The sequence below is a fragment of the Salvelinus namaycush genome, chromosome 32 (assembly GCF_016432855.1).
Source record: "Salvelinus namaycush isolate Seneca chromosome 32, SaNama_1.0, whole genome shotgun sequence".
NCBI lineage: Eukaryota > Metazoa > Chordata > Actinopteri > Salmoniformes > Salmonidae > Salvelinus > Salvelinus namaycush.
This window is the reverse complement of record NC_052338.1, coordinates 12,594,730-12,615,630: the sequence shown is the minus strand read 5'-3', so window position 1 is coordinate 12,615,630 and position 20,901 is coordinate 12,594,730. Positions and strand designations below refer to the sequence as shown.

The following is a 20,901-nucleotide window of genomic DNA, read 5'->3' as shown; positions in this document are numbered from 1 at the left end:
CAACACGTCGTGTCGCTCTCAATGATCTATAATAGGAGGATTAGTGAGCAACACCTACTCCAGCAAATTATTTCCAAAGCCAGCCAACAGGACACTTAACATTCCAGAGAAACTCATTACATCAAGCCTTATTCACACAACCTGGCCCTCCAGACAGGAAACAACGATCCACAATCATTAATGATCATTCACTCACAAGGAACCAATGCAGATCTAATCAATTCATTCTGGAAGGAATAACCTTAAAGGGATAGTTAGGAATTGTCCCCAGAGTCATATGAACACATGGATACAATTTGTTATGCATCTGTGTCCAGTATGAAGGAAGTTAGAGGTAGTTTCGCGAGCCAATGCTAGCTAGCATGCTAGCTGTTCCCATAGATGTCCAGTCATTGCTCTAACGCAAGTTAGCAATTGCGATAACGCTAGTTGGTAACCTCCATCAAACTGAAAGCAGAGACATAGAAATGGTATCCACAAGTTCATCTGACTCTGGGGAAGTAGATAAAGGGCCTCTGGCAAAATCCCGAACTATCCCTCTAAATGAACCATTCGGTCTTGTGAAGGTGGAGATCTTGATTGATTTCTGAGCTTGCCTTCCCACCACTAGGCAGTTACAGTGCCTTCAGAAAGTATTCATACCCCTTGACAAAAGGACTTTCACGTTCTTGTTCTGAAGTCAATCCAGTGTTTATTTGGCTGTATGCTTGGGGTCATTGACCTGTTGGAACGTAAAATCTTTGTCCCAGTCTAAGGTCGTTTGTACTCTAAAGCAGGTTGTCATCAAGGATTTTCCTGTATGTTGCTCCATTCATTGTTTCCTCTATCCTTACCAGTCTCCCATATACCTCACCAGAACACCATCTTTTGCCTTATGCTCTCAGTCTTACACATTCCCTTGTGCAAATTCTATACGTGCTGTCATGTGCCTTTTTCTCAGGAGTGTCTTCAGTCTGACCAATCTCCCATAAAGCCCAGATTGGTGAAGTGCTACCACAGCATTCTGCAGCGATACACCATCCCATCTGGTTTGCGCTTAGTGGGACTATCATTTGTTTTTCAACAGGACAATGACCCAAAACACACCTCCAGGCTGTGTAAGAGCTATTTCACCAAGGCGGCGAGTGATGGAGTGCTGCATTAGATGACCTGGCCTCCAATCACCCGACCTCAACCCAATTGAGATTGTTTGGGATGAGTTGGACTGCAGAGTGAAGGAAGCAGCCAACAAGTGCTCAGCATATGTGGGAACTCCTTCAAGACTGTTGGAAAAGCATTCCAGGTGACTGCTTCATGAAGAAGATTGAGAGAATGCCAATAGTGTGAAAAGCTGTCATCAAGGCAAAGGGTGGCTACTTTGAAGAATCTCATATAGAAAATATTATATATGGTTGGTTACTACATGATTCCATATGTGTTATTTCATAGTTTTGATGTCTTCACTATTATTCTACAATGTAGAAAATAGTAAAAATAAAGAAAAACCCTAAACTTCTGACTGGTACTGTATGTAAATTAGATATTTATACATTTCATTTTCATTTTTTTTTTCACTTGTCATTATATATATTCTGTGTAGATAGGTGAAAAAATATCAATTTTGAAATCAGGCTGTAACGCAACAAAATGTGGAATAAGTCAAGGGGTATGAATACTTTCTGAAGGCACTGTATCTCCATTTTGAAATGACACTTAGTATTTGACATGTATTCACATAATCCTTGGTCAACATTCCATACATAAAATATATTTTTTATTGATTTAAGGTTGAAACTTTAAACTCGCCGACTGGTTCAGAGTACACAAACTGCTGACTTTATTGGGCTGTCCGGGTAGGGAGCTAGAGATATTACATTTATCACACACGGACACACGCTCACACAGTCTATCTGTGTAACATCAAGCTAAAGTTACAGGTGGCTTGTTTGGTCTTTAAACACCTGATATCAGCTCTCTTACAGGTGTATTGGAATATGCTTATATCATACAACATGATTCAAGAGAAGTTCCCACACAAAGTTGAGCCTTTCTCCAGCACAACATTATTTCAATGTTAAACCAATGTTGATGTTTAAGGATCAACACAACCATCATTAACTCAGTGATTTCTGTAGCGTTGATACTACATGAATTATTGTCCTCAACTACTACACTGTGAGTTATAGGACAAACGGAAAAGAAGATGTAGTATGATGCAGAAACTGTACCACATTTGAATGATGTATAAAGTATCTCTCGGTTGGCAGAGGACACATGCACAGTGCACGGGCAGTAGTAGCCTGAGGGGGAGGAGTCATCGGAGTTCAACTGGATTAGAATAGGCTAAGGGGGAGGAAGGGAGACAAAGCTCTATGCAAATCGGCCAGTATCTACAGGCAACCGCTGGGAATGAGACAGCCCTATTGTGTGGTGAATGAATTCTAGCTACGGCTATCTCCTTGCAAAGAGGATTCTGCAGTCTCATCTCTAAAGGGACTGGGTGTGACCAGACTCAAATACCACAGGGGGTTATGACTGTGCAAAAGGCTTTGTGTATTGTCAGTGATTGGCCATTTACACGTTTGACAATAACTGCATGCATGTCATGTATTTCACAAAGAGTGCATTAATGTAGTTGTAGCTTCCTAGAACTTAACAGCCACAGCTAACTTGAATTAAGTAACAATATGGGAATATTAACAAGATAATGTTTAGGTAACAAAGCCATTCATTACCAACAGTTGTACAGCTCTGGTATTTTGCTCACACACAGTACCAGGAACAGTGTATTTACCGTATGTAGCCTACCGCCAGGGCAGTGATACCAGTATAGCAATACTATTTTCATGCCAAAAATGAAAACACGAGGCAGACCCAACTCTTTGGTCCTTTAAAAACCTGCTGTATGTAAAATATTGTGTGCTATAGCTTGGAAAACAAATGTGACTCTGGATGACAACATGATGTTTGTTTCCAACATTAGGGCTGTTTTCCTAAAGAAGTTAAATTTGCTTCGTGTTTTGTTTCCTTGCCGCGATACTAATGAGAATAGCAAAACTGATATCGTCCCGGCCCTACCTAGCGTTAGATACAGTGAGTATTGGGACAATTAATTTTTTGTTGTTGTTGTATGTGGACACCTGCTCGTCAAACATCTCAAAACAAAATCATGGGCATTAATATAGAGTTTGTCCCCCCTTTGCTGCTATAACAGCCTCCACTCTTCTGGGAAGACTTTCCACTAGATGTTGGAACATTGCTGCAGGGACTTTCTTCCATTCAACCACAAGAGTATTAGTGAGGTTGGGCACTGATGTTGAGCATTTAGGCCTGGCTTCGCAGTCAGCGTTCCAATTAATCCCAAAGGCGTTCGATAAGGGTTGAAGTCAGGGCTCTGTGCAAGCCAGTCAAGTTCTTCCAAACCGATCAACAAACCATTTCTGTATGGAGCTCACTTTGTGCACAGGGGCATTGTCGTGCTGAAACAAAGTTTGAAGCACAGAATTGTCTAGAATGTAGAATGTATGCTGTAGCGTTAAGATTCCCCTTCACTGGAACTAAGGGGCCTAGTCCAAACCATGAACAGCAGCCCCAGAACATTATTCCTTCTACACCAAACTTTACAGTTGGCAATACGCATTGGGGCAGGTAGCGTTGTCCTGGCATCCTCCAAACCCAGATTCGTCCGTCGGACTGAATCATGGTGAAGCGTGATTCATCACTCCAGAGAACGCGTTTCCACTGCTCCAATGGAGGAGAGCTTTACATCACCTCAGCCGACGCTTGGCATTGCGCATGGTGATCTTAGGCTTGTGTGCGGCTGCGCGGCCATGGAAACTCATTTCATGAAGCTCCTGACGAACAGTTATTGTGCTGATGTTGCTTCCAGAGGCAGTTTGGAACTAGGTAGTGAGTATTGACTTTTACGCGCTACGTGCTTCTGGACTCAGTGGTCCCATTCTGTGAGCTTGTGTGGCTTACCACTTCGCGGCTGAGCCATTGTTGCTCCTAGATGTTTCCACTTCACAATAACAGAACTTACAATTGACCGGGGAAGCTCTAGCAGGGCAGAAATTTAACAAACTGACTTGTTGGAAAGGTGGCATTCTATGACGGTGCCATGTTGAAAGTCATTGACCTCTTTAGTAAGGCAATTCTACAGCCAATGTTTGTCTATGGAGATTGCATGGCTGGGTGCTCGATTTTATACACCTCCCAGCAACGGGTGTGGCTGAAATAGCAGAATCCACACATTTTAAGGGGTTTCCACATAACGTGCATTCGGAAAGTATTCAGACCCCTTAACTTTTCCCATATTTTGTTACGTTAGAGCCTTATATTTTCTCCCCCTCATGAATCAATTCAATTGATTGGACATGATTTGGAAAGGCACACACCTGTCTATATAAGGTCCCACAGTTGACAGTGTATGTTAGATCAAAAACCAAGCCATGAGGTCGAAGGAATTGTCCATAGAGCTCCAAGACAGGATTGTGTCGAGGCACAGATGTGTGTAAGAGTACCAAAATAATGTCTGCAGCATTGAAGGTCCCCAAGAACACAGGGGCCTCCATCCTTAAATGGAAGAAGTTTGGAACCACCAAGACTCTTTCTAGAGCTGGCCGCACAGCCAAACTGAGCAATCAGGGGAGAAAGACCTTGGTCATGGAGGTGACCAAGAACTTGATGGTCCCTCTGACAGAGCTACAGAGTTCCTATGTGGAGATGGGAGAACCTTCCAGAAGGACAATCATCTCTGCAGCACTCCACCAATCAAGCCTATATGGTAGAGTGGAGAGATGGAAGTCACATGACAGCCCGCTTGGAGTTTGCCAAAAGACACCTAAAGACTTTCAGACCATGAGAAACAAGATTCTCTGGTCTGATGAAACCAAGATTGAACTCTTTGGCCTGAATACCAAGCTTCACGTCTGGAGGAAACCTGGCACCATCCCTACGGTGAAGCATGGTGGCGGCAGCATCATGCTGTGGGGATGTTTTTCAGTGGCAGGGAGATTAGTCAGGATCAAGGGAAAGATGAACGGAGCAAAGTACAGAGAGATCCATGATGAAAACCTGCTCCAGTGCTCTCAGGACCTCGGACTGGGGTGAAGGTTCACCTAACAACAGGACAACGACCATAAGCACACTGCCAAGACAACGCAGGAGTGGCTTCGGAACAAGTCTCTGAATGTCCTTGAGTAGCCCAGCCAGATCCTGGACATGAACACGATCGAACATCTCTGGAGAGACCTCAAAATAGCTGTGCAGCAACGCTCCCCATCCAACCTGACAGAGCTTGAGAGGATTTGCAGAGAAGAATGGGAGAAACTCCCCAAATACAGGTGTGTCAAGCTTGTAGTGTCATACCCAAGAAGACTCAAGGCTGTAATCGCTGCCAAAGGTGCTTCAACAAAGTACTGAGTAAAGGGTCTGAATACTTATGTAAATGCAATATTTCCAGGTTTTAAAAATATAAATTAGCAAAAATGTCAAAAACCCTGTTTTTGCTTTGTCATTATGGGGAAGTGTGTGTAAATTGATGAGGGGGGAATAATAAAAAAAAATCAATTTTAGAATAAGGTTGTAACGTAACAAAATGTGTAAAAGGTCAAGGGGTCTGAATACTTTCCGAATGCACTCTACATTATAGTATATTTATGCCTCCAACTTTCTCACTCATCATTATTCACGAATCATTTAAGATAATCCGTAATCATGGTAGCCTCCATGTTAATGTAGAAACATATTCTATTCTTATTTACAATAAAAGTGACTCCAGAATTACACTATGGATTATTTACCATTAATTTCTATTGGGTAGAAAATAATCTGAAACATAACCAAAACAAACAACAAATGCATCCTACAAATTTATAGTCACAAGCTTGATGTAGTTATTGCGTGTTATGAATATGGGACCAAATACTAAACTTTTTTTACTACTTTAATACACAAGTGAACTTGTCCCAATACTTTTGGTCCCCTAAAATGGGAGACTATGTACAAAAAGTGCTGTAATTTCTAAACAGTTCACCCGATATGGATTAACATACCCACAAATTAAAGCTGACAGTCTGCACTTTAAAGTCATTGTATCCTTTCAAATCCAAAGTGCTGGAGTACAGAGCCAAAATAATAAAATATGCATCACTGTTCCAATACTTTTGGAGTTCACTGTATGTCAGAGTGCATTTAGATTTCTCCACATTGATTTAATAAAAAACAGTCTTTTAAATGACTGTCAATTTGTACAAGACAGCAAAAAATGCTTTTGGCACTTTGATTCACAGGAAAATGTATAGTTAAACAAAACAGATTTTCTGTGTGGTCCACAATTTATTATGCTGTGATGTACCTGATTGGTCGTCTCAGTAATGGCCACCAGCAGTTTCTCCACGGCAGCCTGGAGGCGGGAGCTAATATTCATGAGGTACTCCTCGTTCTCCAGCTGAAGCTCCGGCAACAGGCTGTGACTGTCTGTCATCATCTGCTGGGACATCTCCAGGCCCTCGTCCGTCTCCGTCTCGCCCGACCACACGCTCACGTCATCCACCCCAGGCTCGCTTCCCTGGCAACTCTCAGTCGCCGACGCATCTGGGCATAAACGACCAAAATGGAGGGCAAGGTTAATTGTCAGGAGAAAACACTTCATTGGAAACAAGTGTTCATTGTCACCAATATCAACCAGTCATTAATTTTATTTTTATCCAAAGAATACATTTTTGGCCAAAGCATTTATGAACATATTATAATATAAGGGATAGTATCTCAGATGTTAATCAGACACAAGGCTTCCGAAGACTGGAGTTGCCCATCCCTTCCTTAGTCTAGTAGACTGAGCACTGTCCTTGTGCCAATATCACATTCATACTGCTACATAATGTACAAGTATAATCCATGAAAACAGAGGTTACAGACTCTATCCTAGCTGACTGGTAGTGCCACCCTAGACACGACCACACACAGAACTAAACAGCAAATAACAGACATGGTGCTACTGAATGATCCACAATTGCCTCTATATTCTAAGGAGGGACACAAGTCATCTCTTACTCCCTCTCTCTTCTCAGTGCATTGGTCCACACTTTTCTAGCAAGAGAATGCAGGGGGAAAGATTACGGCTCACATTATTATTAGGTGGTGGATCACAGTTGGCATCTTCTATCATGACTGCTAACAACATTTGAATGAAAATACACATGCCATATGTGTGGTTGATACAAGTGTATGAGATGATCATGAATAGGGAATCCTGGTTGTCATGTACTTTGTGACAACAAGATCAGAATAAAAAAAATATCTTAGAATCTTTAAAAGGAGTCAGTACTATTGTGCACATTGATAATTATTTTGTTCACCCAAACATCAAGTTCACGTGACAGTCAAATTAACCCTGTCAACAGCTATAATTCATTGATAAAATACCAGACCGTATGAAAATTTGTAAAAAAGTAAAGCGGTTGGTTAAATAGCTAGTTCTCTGAACTGTAAAATCTAACCACAATAATTCACCTAGTTTTGCACTAATGCATAGGTGTCTGTGTGTTTGTTTTATGTGTATATGTGCACACTACAGTATCTGTGTGTACACACGTATGCGTGTTTCGTGTGTGTCGAGAGGGCAGGCAGATGTTTACTTGACTTTGCAGCTTAAAGGGATACTGCGAGGTTCTGGCATTGAAGGCCTTGTTCTACTTACCCAGAGTCAGATGAACTTGTGGATACCATTTTTATGTGTCTGCGTGCAGTATGAAGGAAGTTAGAGTTAACATCACAAGCCAATGCTAACTAGCGTTAGCACAATGACTGGAAGTCTACAGGTACGGTAGCATTGCTACTGTACCTGTAGACTTCGTCATTTCACTTAAATGACAGAATCTGGCAGTATCCTCTTAAGCCTGTAGACACAGAAGGGAGAGACATATGGCTACGCTTGGCAGGGTGTTGTGTCTTAAACACACCTGTCACATTTGGCGACTCCACCTTTGGGCCACATACCAACATATGAGAGATGAGAATATACTGTAGACACTAAGGAGTATAATGGCATAACGATTATTGTCTGATAGTTAGGGAGTGGTTGGGGAATGGATGGACCATAAAATTGCAGGTTCAAATCCAGGGTAGGGTATACTGGAGGTTGTGCCCTTGAACAAGTGCACCTGACCTCAATTGCTTCATTCAGCTATCTAGTCATGTGATTCTATGAATTGTGAAATAAAAGGTTATGAGCAAGTATTATCTGGAGGGAATTACACACTCAGTATACCAAACATAAGAACACCTTCCTAATACTGAGTTGCACCTCCCCCTTTTTGCCCTCAGAACAGCCTCAATTCGTCGGGGTATGGACTCTACAAGATGTCGAAAGCGTTCCACAGGGATGCTCTCTCATGTTGACTCCAATGCTTCCCACAGTTGTGTCTAGTTGGCTGGATGTCCTTTGGGTGGCGGACCATACTTGATATACACGGGAAACAGTTGAGCGTGAAAAAACCCAGCAGCGTTGCAGTTGGCAACACAAACACCATCCATGTCTCAATTGTCTCAAGGCTTAAAAATCCTTCTTTAACCTGTCTCCTCCCCTTCATCTACACTGATTGAAATGGATTTAACAAGTGACATCAATAAGGGATCACCTGGATTCATCTGATCAGTCTATTAAACGGAAAGAACTGTTCTTAATGTTTTGTATACCCAGTGTACATTCTGTTAATACCAAGTAGTTGTATGGGGCAGTGACCAGGTCAAACTCTGAGCTCTACAATAAGAGTCTGGTTAAAGGTGTTACCGAAGGACTGCCATGTCACCTTCAGAGTTGGATTCATTCCTATGATTCATCAGTTACAGCATGTGATTCTGAAACGATGCCTACTAGTGACAGGTCTGTCAGTCTGGCTGGACTGCTTTTCCTCTGGCAGCTGTGGGAACTTGATTTTTAACATTGTTAGGCACAGGGCAAAAAAAATGCCATGAATTCTATAGTCCCTGGGGAATCAAGTGTATTTCTCTCTCAGTCTGCATAATGAAACAGATTTTTGTGCACTAAGCAGCCATTGGCTGTAATGATGAAAATATACAAACGTGATAATTTTTCATGTTTTGGTCAGCCTGACGAAGGTTGTATGATGAAAATATTTAAACAATAAAGTGAAATTTGCATTGATATTACATGTATGAATTTCCCCTGTATCCTAGCAGCCTTGTTTGGGTCAATTCCATTTAAATTCCATTAAATTCAGGAAGTATACTAACATTTCAATTCCAATTCTCTTCTACGATTTTCAATGAGGAATATTTTGAATTGGAGTTTAGTTCACTTGTTGAATTGACTGGAGTTGAAATGGAATTGACCCCAACCCTGTAATGCAGTTGACTTCCACACAAACTGCATACTGGCAAAATTGATGATACTGTATACACCAAGTGCACAAAACATTAGGAACGCCTTCCTAATATTGAGTTGCAACCCCTTGTGCCCTCAGAAAAGCCTCAATTTGTTAGGGCTTGCACTCTACAAGGTGTCGAAAGCGTTCCACAGGGATGCTGGCCCATGATGACGCCAATGTTTCACACAGTTATCAAGCTGGCTGGTGGAACATTCTTGATACACACTGGAAACTGTTGAGCATGAAAAACCCAGCAGCGTTGCAGTTGTTGACACACGCAAACCAGTGCGCCTACCATACCCCATTCAAAGGCACTTAAATCTTTTGTCTTGCCCATTCACCCCCTGAATGGCACACATACACAATCCATGTCTCAAGGCTTAAAAATCCTTCTTTAACCTGTCTCATCCCCTTCATCTATACTGATTGAAGTGGATATAACAAATTACATCAATAAAGGATCATAGCTTTCACCTGGATTCACCTGGTCAGTCTATGTCATGGAAAGAACAGATGTTCCTAATGTTCTATACGCTCAGTGTACATCCACAATTAATTCAATGTGATGCGTAGCAACTCCTTTATATATTTTAACCTGACTTCCCTTACTCTGATGCCATAGAGAAAGGTAGAAGGTAACCAGTCAGTCAGGACCTCTTTAGATTTTCAAACCAGTATTGCTACTGGCAGGCCCTGTTAGCAGCCAATTAAAATTCATACAAAATTAAATCTGACATTTTCCATGGCAATAATTATTCTCTCTCCCCATCTTTCCTTCCGGTCCTGTGTATATTTCTGTCACACAGCGAGCCCTCAACCCTTGCACCTCTTCTGGTTTTGTCTGGATCTATTTAATAAAATCTAAATCATTTTGATGGAGAGGGATAGAGCTCTTCCAAGACTTCGATCCCCAAGGTGGCCTGATTGGTGTCACACATTTGTCACAGCCCTAGCTACTAATCATGGCCTTCAGTTAAGTGTAATCAGATGTGTTGGTTAGAAATGTAAATTAACTGTGACACCAGTAAGGCCCGGAGGAGCCATAATGCTCACCCCATTTTACTTCTCAAAACATGCACAGGTGGTAGGGGTTGATTTGGAATTGGCTGCTCAACTAACCTCCCGCAGCCCCTGTGGCAGGCCTGAAGGGCTCGCCAGCAGCTCTCTGCCAGGTGCGTTTCTGTGAGGAGGACGGGGGTACCAGCAGCCCCTCCACGTGGCGTCCAATGGTCTCCTCAGCGGCCGCTGTGGTCTTGAGCACATCACTCAGCACCTGGCGGAGGCTCTCGTTGGCCTTACGCAGCAGATTCCTGAGGAAAGAAGAGAAGAAAAGTTGGTGGGACAAAAGATTATGGTCTTTCATTCACTTGAAACAAATGTTTTGGATACGGGTGAGGTTGGCAAGATGCATATCGCACAAGTGCTTTGGTTGTGGTCCTTTGTCATAGTCACTACATAAATCTGTTTTTGAATTAACTTTTTTTTGTTGTTGTAATATTGTTCTTTAAGAGCTCCTGTTGAATTAACCCACTTATATAAAAATATTACATTGTCATATTCAGTATAGAACACAGCTTATACTTAGACATTTTAGGATAGGTGGGTCCAATAAAATTTGCAGAGGTAAAATCATGACGTGCACTGGAGTTAAATACATTTTCTACAATATAAATGAAATAGAAACTTGAAACATTTCTCTCGTTCTATAGTCATACCTCTCTGTAGTGATGACCTGATGATCTGGACAGGAAGAGCCATCCCCTCCAACTTGTGACGAAACCATTCCACTCACTGCCATCTTCCTCCTGACCTCTTCATCTTCCTCTCCTTCTTCCTCATCTCCGCTCTTCTTCAGCAGACGGACCGGCAGGAGGGAGAAGAACGACAACAGCCCTGTCATCACCCGTTTACAGACAAGCACACACTTCCACACTGTGTTGACGATCCCTGGAAACATGAGATAGTGACGGCCAGGCAAGCTAAAGGCATGACCATTATAAGGATGGTGGATTCAAATCAGATGAGTCCCAGTGCGCCCCAATACAGACACACTCACAAACACATTAACTTCCATGGAAGCGAGGGAAACACTAGTATCTGTGCTGTTATGGCAACAAGTGCACCTGAGACAATGGGCTGATGCAGGAAGTACAGTGGCTCCCTCTCTTGGTGAGAGAACAGAAATGCTGCTAATTCAGATAGATAATCGAGAGATGTGGTCATTTAGGAATGGACGTTTACATTGTGTATACTGGTTGAGGCTGTTGAGGTTTCTGCCACAATCTTTTTACCTTTGAGCAATTTGACATTTAAATGAAATTAAAAACTGTTATAGAGTAGGTACTCTTCATGTCATAATAAGTTAGGCTATAATGCAAAGAGCACATAGTCCCAACTGAACATCAGTAAATGCAGTCAATAGATTAAAAGGATTGAATGTATTGCAGGTATAACATATTAATAACTAAAACACATCAAGGGGCCAAAAAGGTTGAGTGACCGCCATCATGGATGTTCCAGGGGCTGATTGTATAAACATAGCCTGAAGACTTTTCAATTCACACTACTGAGTGAGTCTCCATTCATCAAACACTGCATAACATAATGGATTCCGAACACAATTAATTTCCATTCACACCCGAGGGGCAAGTCTCCATTCATCATCACTGAAAAACTGCATTATTATAATGGGTTCTGAACAACTCTGATGTCTTTACAGGCTGAGGTGGAAAGTAGTAGAGGTGCAACTGAACTGTAAAATAAAAATATGATTTTTTCTTTCTGTGAGCCTCTGCTTTTCATTTGCAATTTTGCCCTTTCCTTCTTTCCACTTTGTTTTCTCTCGTTCTCTCCATCGGAGGAATAACCCATCTGCAGTCAATAAGCAAGTAGCTATAATTTATTCTATGATCAAAATGATAACATTCACAACAACTTAGAATCGGTGTTCGCCGCTTCATATTTTCTTTGAATCAAAACGTTAGAACATTTGTGATGTAGTGGCTTAAACATTAGCTGGTAGCATAGCTCACCCCTAGTATCAGTTTGTCAAGTAAGTGGTGAACTTATTTATACATGCAATCTCTTCAATGCACAAAAAAATGCTGACACACACTCAAAGGGAGAAAGTTGCCGGAATGCTATCAAACTCCAGCTATGAACAAACCAAAAAACTCAATCAGGTAAATTGCAGTTAAATAACTTATTTGCCAAGTTGTCCTCAACATTACAGGATTAGTCTTGAGTGGGTGTGAGGAGGACTCTCGTCACATCACGAACATCGAACCCGGCATCCAATGTCATCATGCAGGTAATGACTAATCATGCAATAAATGTTTTGAGAAAAGCCAGCCGTAGAAAGGGGGTCTGTTTGTGTGTGTGTGTGTGTGTTGCACACCATGAGTGTGGTCAGGACTTCCCACAATCACCTTTCAAAATACATGAATATTTGGTTCTGAATCAAAATCTCAAGGATGTAAAACACAGGGCTTGAATGACAGCTCAAGTACTCAGGTACTCACATCATACCACGATGGTGCTTCAATTCCCTCCCACACATCACTTATGAGGACATGGAAAAATTCTAACAGGGAAAGTAGGCAAGTATTGTTACATTGAGGCTTGCTAGACCCTTTAGCAATGCCAAAAATCAAAACAAAAAGTTACTATGGCATGTACTTTTTTGGCGTGGCGTTACTTTAGGTGCCATTGCTAGCAAAGGCTATGGTCTTCCTACTGAAACTAAACACCTTGTGGGTGTAGCCAATATGGCGGCTGAGTGAAGCGTCTTTGGTTAGACAGCACATCCTCTTTGACTAGAAACACTTTGGAATGATGTAAAAGGCTATGGCTTAGGCAAAAAAATAACATTGATAGAAAGAGCTAGAAGGAGAACAACTAGAGTAAGAACATTGTTGTCCTTGAAAACGCCCCTGGAGGGTTTGTACAAAGCAAACCACACCATGTGAGGTACAATAATATCCCTCAGGTGATCAAGTGATTTAACCCACTAAGTGCTTCTCAATATGGAGAGCAATGGGTTAGAAGAGACAATACTTGGCAGGTGGATGAAAATCGTTGTCAAACTCCTCAATTAACACATAACTACATTCAGCTTCTACTGAGGGTGGTTGCATTTGGTCTTTTAGATTGCATGTTTTGTAGAGCTTAAGACCTATTCAAAGTACCAGTGACTCCCTCAATACGGAAGTGGTCAGATGACGCGGATGCTACGATACAGGACTGTTTTGCTAGCACAGACTGGAATATGTTCCGGGATTCATCCAATGGCATTGAGGAATATACCACCTCAGTCATCGGCTTCATCGACGACGTCCCCACAGTGACCGTACGTACATATCCCAACCAGAAGCTCAAGGCTAGAGCTGCTGCTTTCAAGGAGCGGGACACTAATCCGGACGCTTAAAATAAATCTCGCTACGCCTTCAGACGAACCATCAAACAGGCAAAGCGTGAATACAGGATTAAGATTTAATCCTACTACACCGGCTCTGACGCTCGTCGGATGTGGCAGCGTTTGAAAACTATTATGGACTATAAAGGGAAACCCAGCCGAGAGCTGCCCAGTGACATGAGCCTACCAGACGAGCTAAATGCCTTTTATACTCGCTTCGACGCAAGCAACACTAAAGCATGCATGAGACCACCAGTTGTTCCAGACGACTGTGTGATAACGCTCTCGGTAGCCGATGTGAGCAAGGCCTTTAAACAGGTCAACATTCACAAAGCCGCGGGGCCAGACGGATTACCAGGACGTGTACTCAAAGCACGCGCGGGACAACTGGCAAGTGTCTTCACTAACATTTTCAACCTCTCCCTGTCTCGAGTCTATAATACCAACATGTTTCAAGCAGACCACCATAGTCCCTGTGCCCAAGGAAGAGAAGGTAACCTGCCTAAATGATTACCGCCCCATAGCACTCATGTTGGTAGCCATGAAGTGCTTTGAAAGGCTGGTCATGGCTCACAACAGCATCATCCCGGATACCCTAGACCCACTCCAATTCGCATACCGCCCCAACAGATCCACAGATGATGCAATATCAAATCACACTCCACATTGCCCTTTCCCACCTGGACAAAAGGAACACCTGTGAGAATGCTGTTCATTGACTACAGCTCAGCGTTCAACACCATAGTGCCCACAAAGTCCTCACAAAGCTAAGGACCATGGGACTAAACACTTCCCTCTGCAACTGGATCCTGGACTTCCTGACGGGCCGTCCCCAGGTGGTATGGGTAGGCAACAACACGTCTGCCACGCTGATCATCAACACTGGGGACCCCCAGGGATGTGTGCTTAGTCCCCTTCTGTACTCCCTGTTCACCCACGACTGCGTGGCAAAACACGACTCCAATACCATCATTAAGTTTGCTGATGACGGGGGGCGCTGGTGAGCAGCAACATGTGAAGATGCGTTTTCTTGGTGCTCCGATCCAGGGCCAACAATTTACTATTAATACTTGACCAACACCGTGTTAATTTTGTCACTTTTAATTTGGAATCGAACCCAATTCACTAATCGGTCTTTTTTTCCTGAAATGTTTTGCCTTTTAATCGTAAAAACTTGAGACAACAACGGCTACGGGCCACAAAGGAGCAGGCTTCTGCTGAAGCCTCGGGCTCACCTGACACGGACTCTGATTTCGCCGACCTAGCCATGGTAATGGCGGCTATCATTACATCTCAACAGACTGTGCTGGCTAAGGTGGAGTTATTATCCACAGACCTATCCGCACAAATAGCTATTATTGCCACCGAGGTCAACATAAAGATTGACTCCGTTAACGAAGACTTGGCGAGACATGACACCCGTCTGAATAGCCTGGAAGATGGTTCAAATGTTTACTCCGACAAAGTGGTGACACTGGAAGAGCAAGTCAACCGGCTATCAACAGATGTCGTCAAACTCCCTTCCAAGGTTGAGGACCTCGAGTACAGACAGCGCCGGGGGAACGGTCGCATTTTCAGCTTGAGGGACTCTAGACCGTTGGCGGGATGCGGCCTACCCTGTCCATAGCTAAACTGCTACAGGAAATTCTAGGCCTTGATTACGCCCCCACCCTTAACCGTGCGCATAGATGCATATAGTCCGCACCGAAGAATGGGGAGCCACCCAGAAACATAGTAGTTCAATTCCACTACCTTTAGGAGAAGGAGGATGTCTTCTTCCGTAAGGCAGCGCGAGCGGCTCCCATCACCCACGACGGCCAGAATATTAGCATTTACCCGGACTACATGGCGACAGTCATGAAGAAGAGGTACGCCTTCAACGAGGTCTAGACACCAATTTCGGCATTCTTTACCAGCTGTACTGAAGATCACTACTGAAGATCACTACTCCCTCCCGTGAGCAGAAGACATTCTTAGACCCAACCAAGGACAAAGAATACATTGTCTCGCACCTACATCCACAGGAGGACAGGCGACATAATACTAACTAGCCATTGTGGGCTCATACTGTGAACCTGCACTAGCCGTACTAACGCGACCAAGTACAAGGACCAAGTAGTGTATTTATATCTTGATTAGCAACGTGCCTCCACACTGCTGCCCCAAATAATGACAATTATTCATCCAGTAACTTAACCTTATGAACAAAGATGGTATGTATAGGGTGACATGTTCTCACAAGGACAATATAGTACATGGCACAATTAGCTTTTACCAACTTGCTGCGGCTATACAGCCACGGTGCTAGGTGCCGCGGTAATAATTAGCCAAGTCGCTACCTAATGCTAGCCACTCTCTTTCCATGCCTTAATAGGATACCAATTTTTTACACTACTACTGGTCAGCAAATATATCTAAATGTGTTTATTGGGTTTCTACATTTGAAAACAAGGATGGCCCAACTTCGGCTATCATGGAGTTACAGTCTCCGGTCTCGCGCCTGTGCTCCCCAATGCCCATGAACCTTGGCACCCATGTTTTGAACCCCATTGTTAAGAACTCCCTTAAAATCTGGTTCCAATTCCAAAGTCACTTTAGCCTTAAACAAGCAAGCGGCGTCTCTCCATTAACATCTAATCATCTCTTCCCAACAGATTGACACCGCATTCCAGTTCTGGCATAGGAACGGTCTGGTGTTTTTTGTGACCTATTTGTTGATAACACATTCATCTCATTCGATACTCTGAGGCTTGACCATAACATTCCCAATACCCACTTTTTAGATACCTGCAAACTCGCAGCTTTGCCCCCCAAAAATTCCCTTCATTTCCAATCGAGCCTACTAAGGTGTCCAGTCGAGTGGTGCTTAGATTTTAACCCTTATCTGAAGGGCCCAATCTCCAGATTAAATGACATAATACAGAACATTAATCCGCCTTCCTTTGCAAATACAAAATCTGTATGGGAGCAAGACATAGGAGGCAAGCTACCCAATGATATATGGCAACAAAGTGTTGAGCGTATCCACACATAATTTTGCATAAGGCATGGGCTTATTCAGTTTAAGGTTTTGCACCGTCTCCATTACTCAAATGACAGATTGGCAAAAATAGACCCAAATGTTGACCCCAAGTGTATGAGATGCCACCAAAGTCCAGCGACTGTGGGACACATGTTCTGGTCATGCACTGCTGCTGTTTATTATCTATGCATAGTCACTTTACCCCTACCTACATGTACAAATTACCTCGACTAACCTGTACCCCCACACATTGTCTTCGTACTGGTACCACCTGTATATAGCCTCGTTATTTTATTGTGCTACTTTTAATTATTTTTGAGTTTAGTTTATTTGTTAAATATTTTCTAAACTCTTTCTTGATCTGCATTGTTGGTTAAGGGCTTGTATAAGTAAGCATTTCACGGTAAGGTCTACCTGTTGTATTTGGCGCATGTGACCAATAAAATTTGACTTGAAGTACTAAGCCAGTGCAACCTTACACCTAATGCCAACCTAGATGTCGTAACCCCAAATACTAAGCAAAGTCTGGTATCAACTGCCTCCATCCAAGACATTCTGCTGTGGAAATCAAACTCACTCATGAAAGCGCTATCTGGAAAGCCCCATTGCTAACCTGCTCAGATCCAGGACCTCCGTGCCAAAGCTGCGCTTCAATCCTACGGAGCTCCGCAGTCCTCCCTTCCAGCTCTCTCTCCAGCCTCTCTTTGTCCTCCACCGCCTCCGGAGAGATCCCCTTGGCGAGTGAGCTCCTGGGGGTCTGCTGCTCCTCTTCCTCCTCAGATTGGGTCTGCATGGCCGAGGTTGTCTCGCGGGCGCTCTTAGAGATTCGGGCCAATTCGCTCTGCTGGGCAAACTCCACCGACATCTGAACTATGACCTAGGAGAGATGCGTATGAGGCATCATAGTGGAATGGTTTAAATAAAAAAAAATTAAGTGAAAGAAAAAGGTTAAATATAAAGTAGATTTTCAACTAAATTTGAAAGACAATTCAATCTAGATAGTACTTAAAGCACTGCTACCCACAAAAAAATGTTGTGCAGCTTAAACGGTATGCTTGGTACATAAGTACTTATGACTACTGTGTGTGTGTTATTTTTAGATGTTCACAGGATTCACTGTGCCCTAGGATACAGTTAGTGCTTTAAACATACAAAGGCTGCTCATTAAAATAACAGCCAAATGTCTGCACTCTAAAAAATTCTCCAAGATTTGTTTTCATGCTTGTTAGTCGTTTAAGTCATTCTACAAGAAGAAAAATGTTACACTCTTCAAAGTACAGTAGGACCTTGTTCAGAAAACAAAAATATTTGTCATCATGAAATCGACTTAAACTATGTAGAAAATCTGAATTGCATACCTACACATATTTAGCCAGACACTGTATGATTGAGCTGTTGTTAGTACATGAAAGCAACAGTTAAGTTTGTCTGTAGCCTTCAATAACTCTTTTTTGCGGGGTTTAATAATTGTCCCCGTTCAATATTTCCTGTTTGGCAATCAACTTCTTACCTTAGCTATCTCTTCCTCCACCCTCTCCTGGTGTCTCCTCTCCTCCGCGCTGGGCCCTTCGATAGAGCGGACACCCCCGTTGATGCCCTCTGGATCCTGCTTCACCTGTGACCACACCTCCTCCCTCCCCTTCTCTCTCTTTTCCTGCTCCCTCTCATCTCTGAGTCTGGTGAGCTCGGCACAGTGTTGCTCCTTCAGCGCGGCCACCTCCTGGAGGTACTTGTGGTAGAGCGCTCTCCTCAGCGCCTGCAGCTGCGCCGTCAGGCTCATTGACGTTGCCGGCCCGCGTAGCGCCGCACCCAGGCCCACCAACAACGCCTCCTCCTCCACCAGCTAGAGATGAGGGGGAGGAATGGACAGGGAAAAGGACGGGGAAAGGATGGACACAGATAGACAAAAATCAATGCGCCGGAGAGAAACGTGTATGGAAAGAAAAATAGGAGAGAAAAACAGGGATTGAGCAAAAGCCAGATGAGAAAATAGAGGGAAAGATCCAGAGGCTTTTCAGAGTGTGCCCCCTCACTTTCCCCTTACGCCTCAGCCACCAGCTAGAGATAAATGCACCAATTCTACTTCCTATGCCTCCAAGGCTGATTGACACACACTGATAAATAGATGTCAGACATCCTATAGAGCCGAGTTTCAGTTCGGATAGAGCACCAGTATGTCCAACTACAATAGTAAGTCTTTCCTTTTTCTGTCTTTCACTCAGTGACTCGTTATTGTGCTATAATGGCGCCTGGTGTTGGTTGCTCTCGTTGCTCCATCAATCTCCCTCCCCTTCTTTTTCTCTTGTCCTTTCCCTCCACCTACTTGTGTTCCCCATCTTTCCGTCCCTCACCGGACATCTCTCCATTTCTCACCCTTTCTTTCTGTATTTTCTTTCTCCCTCTGAGCTGCTCTCTTCTCATGCTTTCGTCTCAGATGTGCGAGACAGCGTCTCACGCTGCTAGACTGGAGAGCAAGGGATGTAGAGGGAGAGAACGAGCGGGTGGTGCAGTGATAGTGAGCGGGAGGCTTGACTGAAATGAACCGGGTCACTCACGCAGATAGAATCATGCAGCCGTAGACTGGAGTACTATATTGCCAACGCTAGCATCCACGCTACGCTAACCATTTACATAACTGGCACCTCGACTCTGAAACTTCCCCTCAGATAAAAATCCATTTGAATGTGGCCTCTCACTGCAGCCAACCACCCAGGGATCTGGGGCAGGTTTTAGCCAAAGGCTGCATTCTCCCCCATCCCCCTACATCCATCTCTCCTCCCTCATCCTTTGCTCGCAGTGACGGCTAATGGAGTGTCTTAATTCAAATCAGCATTTGGGCTCAGATCGAGGGGAGGTGGTGTGTGATGGGGAAGATTTGGATAGTGAGATGAAGTGAGCAAACCTTTAGTTCCTCTGCATCCTCTTCCTCTGTCCAAAAGCCAAGCTGGGCAGCACTGGACAGGCTGAAAGACAAGTCAGTTCAAAATGTAAAAAATTAGTAGTCTTAAAAGCAAGCACATTAAAAAAAAGACACCTTCACTTATGAAATGCAGTACCGATAGGTACCGATAACAACTTCAATGTGGTCAAAGAAAGTTTGCTACAGCAGAATTCAATATAAAGACCAAAGACAGTGAAAGGTAAAGGGTAAACAAACATCCGCTATAGTGAATAGCCTACTAGTGAATCTACTAGTATTATCTTTCAACATCTGACTTTTTTAAAGGATGGAATTCATGGTCTGATCTAAGTTCAGTTCATTTCCAACAATCTAGTGTGTGAATTGTACAGGGAACTGCTCTACACCAAATTCTCCTTTGGGATTAGCTAACTGGCACCATTCTATCAATCAACGTCATCATGGGGCATGTTCAGTGGGCTGCAATGTTTTAAACTTTGCAGATAGGAATGTAATGTGTAAAACTGACACACGATTAGTAGTAATATGAGGGTTATTCAGATAGAAATGTATCATGTAAAAAAGAAATGCTTATCTGAATGTTCGGTAACCTTACTCTGCCCTAAATAAGCCTTCAGGCTTCGATGCCAAAAGGCTCCAAGTATTAATATAACTTAACAGCAGGGGGCAGTAGTATCATTTAATTATACCCATTAGATTAGAAACTGGTTGGGCAACTGGCGGCCCGCAGGCGACCCCCCCCCCCCTTTGAAGGCCCTTGGATCAATAATTTTTTAGGGTAGCAAATCAGTTGGGGTCTCAACTTACTGTTGCAAATTACAATAGTAGAATACACAAGGTGCAATTTCTAAATTTGGTTGTGCATGTTGGTACGCAGACCAGAAAGCAACTGCTCCCCCTCATTATGAGTTTATATTTTTGGTGGCCACCACCCCCATCAAAGTTGCCCATCCCTGTATTAGAATATGGTTTATCATAGTGTAACCTAACAGCAGGTGTAGAAAGACGCTGGGAGCGAAGTCCCCACTTCCGTTTTTCAGGAGAAACGGAAGTTAGGTTGAAAATACTGTATCCCCGAAAACCAGAAACATCTGCTTTCTGCTAACACCCCTAAGGGTGACCATAGTGAGAAAGGACTCTAGGGTAGATGGTAAGCAATACTGTACTCAACTAA

At 43.2% G+C, this 20,901-nt stretch overlaps 1 protein-coding gene across 1 annotated transcript in view; it reads right to left on the bottom strand.

Annotated features, from left to right (window-relative positions):
* The window catches only part of LOC120026998 (A-kinase anchor protein 9-like), a 57,479-nt gene extending 37,710 nt beyond the window's left edge, over nt 1-19,769 (bottom strand). Inside the window, exons 1-6 of the mRNA XM_038971832.1 lie at nt 19,710-19,769; nt 18,318-18,650; nt 17,421-17,684; nt 11,087-11,220; nt 10,491-10,681; nt 6,338-6,576 (exon numbers count right to left, since the gene is read on the bottom strand). Coding sequence (XP_038827760.1) covers nt 6,338-6,576; nt 10,491-10,681; nt 11,087-11,220; nt 17,421-17,684; nt 18,318-18,587 — 1,098 coding nt within the window. The 5' untranslated portion in view covers nt 18,588-18,650; nt 19,710-19,769. The remainder of the gene's footprint in view (nt 1-6,337; nt 6,577-10,490; nt 10,682-11,086; nt 11,221-17,420; nt 17,685-18,317; nt 18,651-19,709) is intronic.
* Between the last annotated feature and the right edge of the window lie 1,132 nt (nt 19,770-20,901).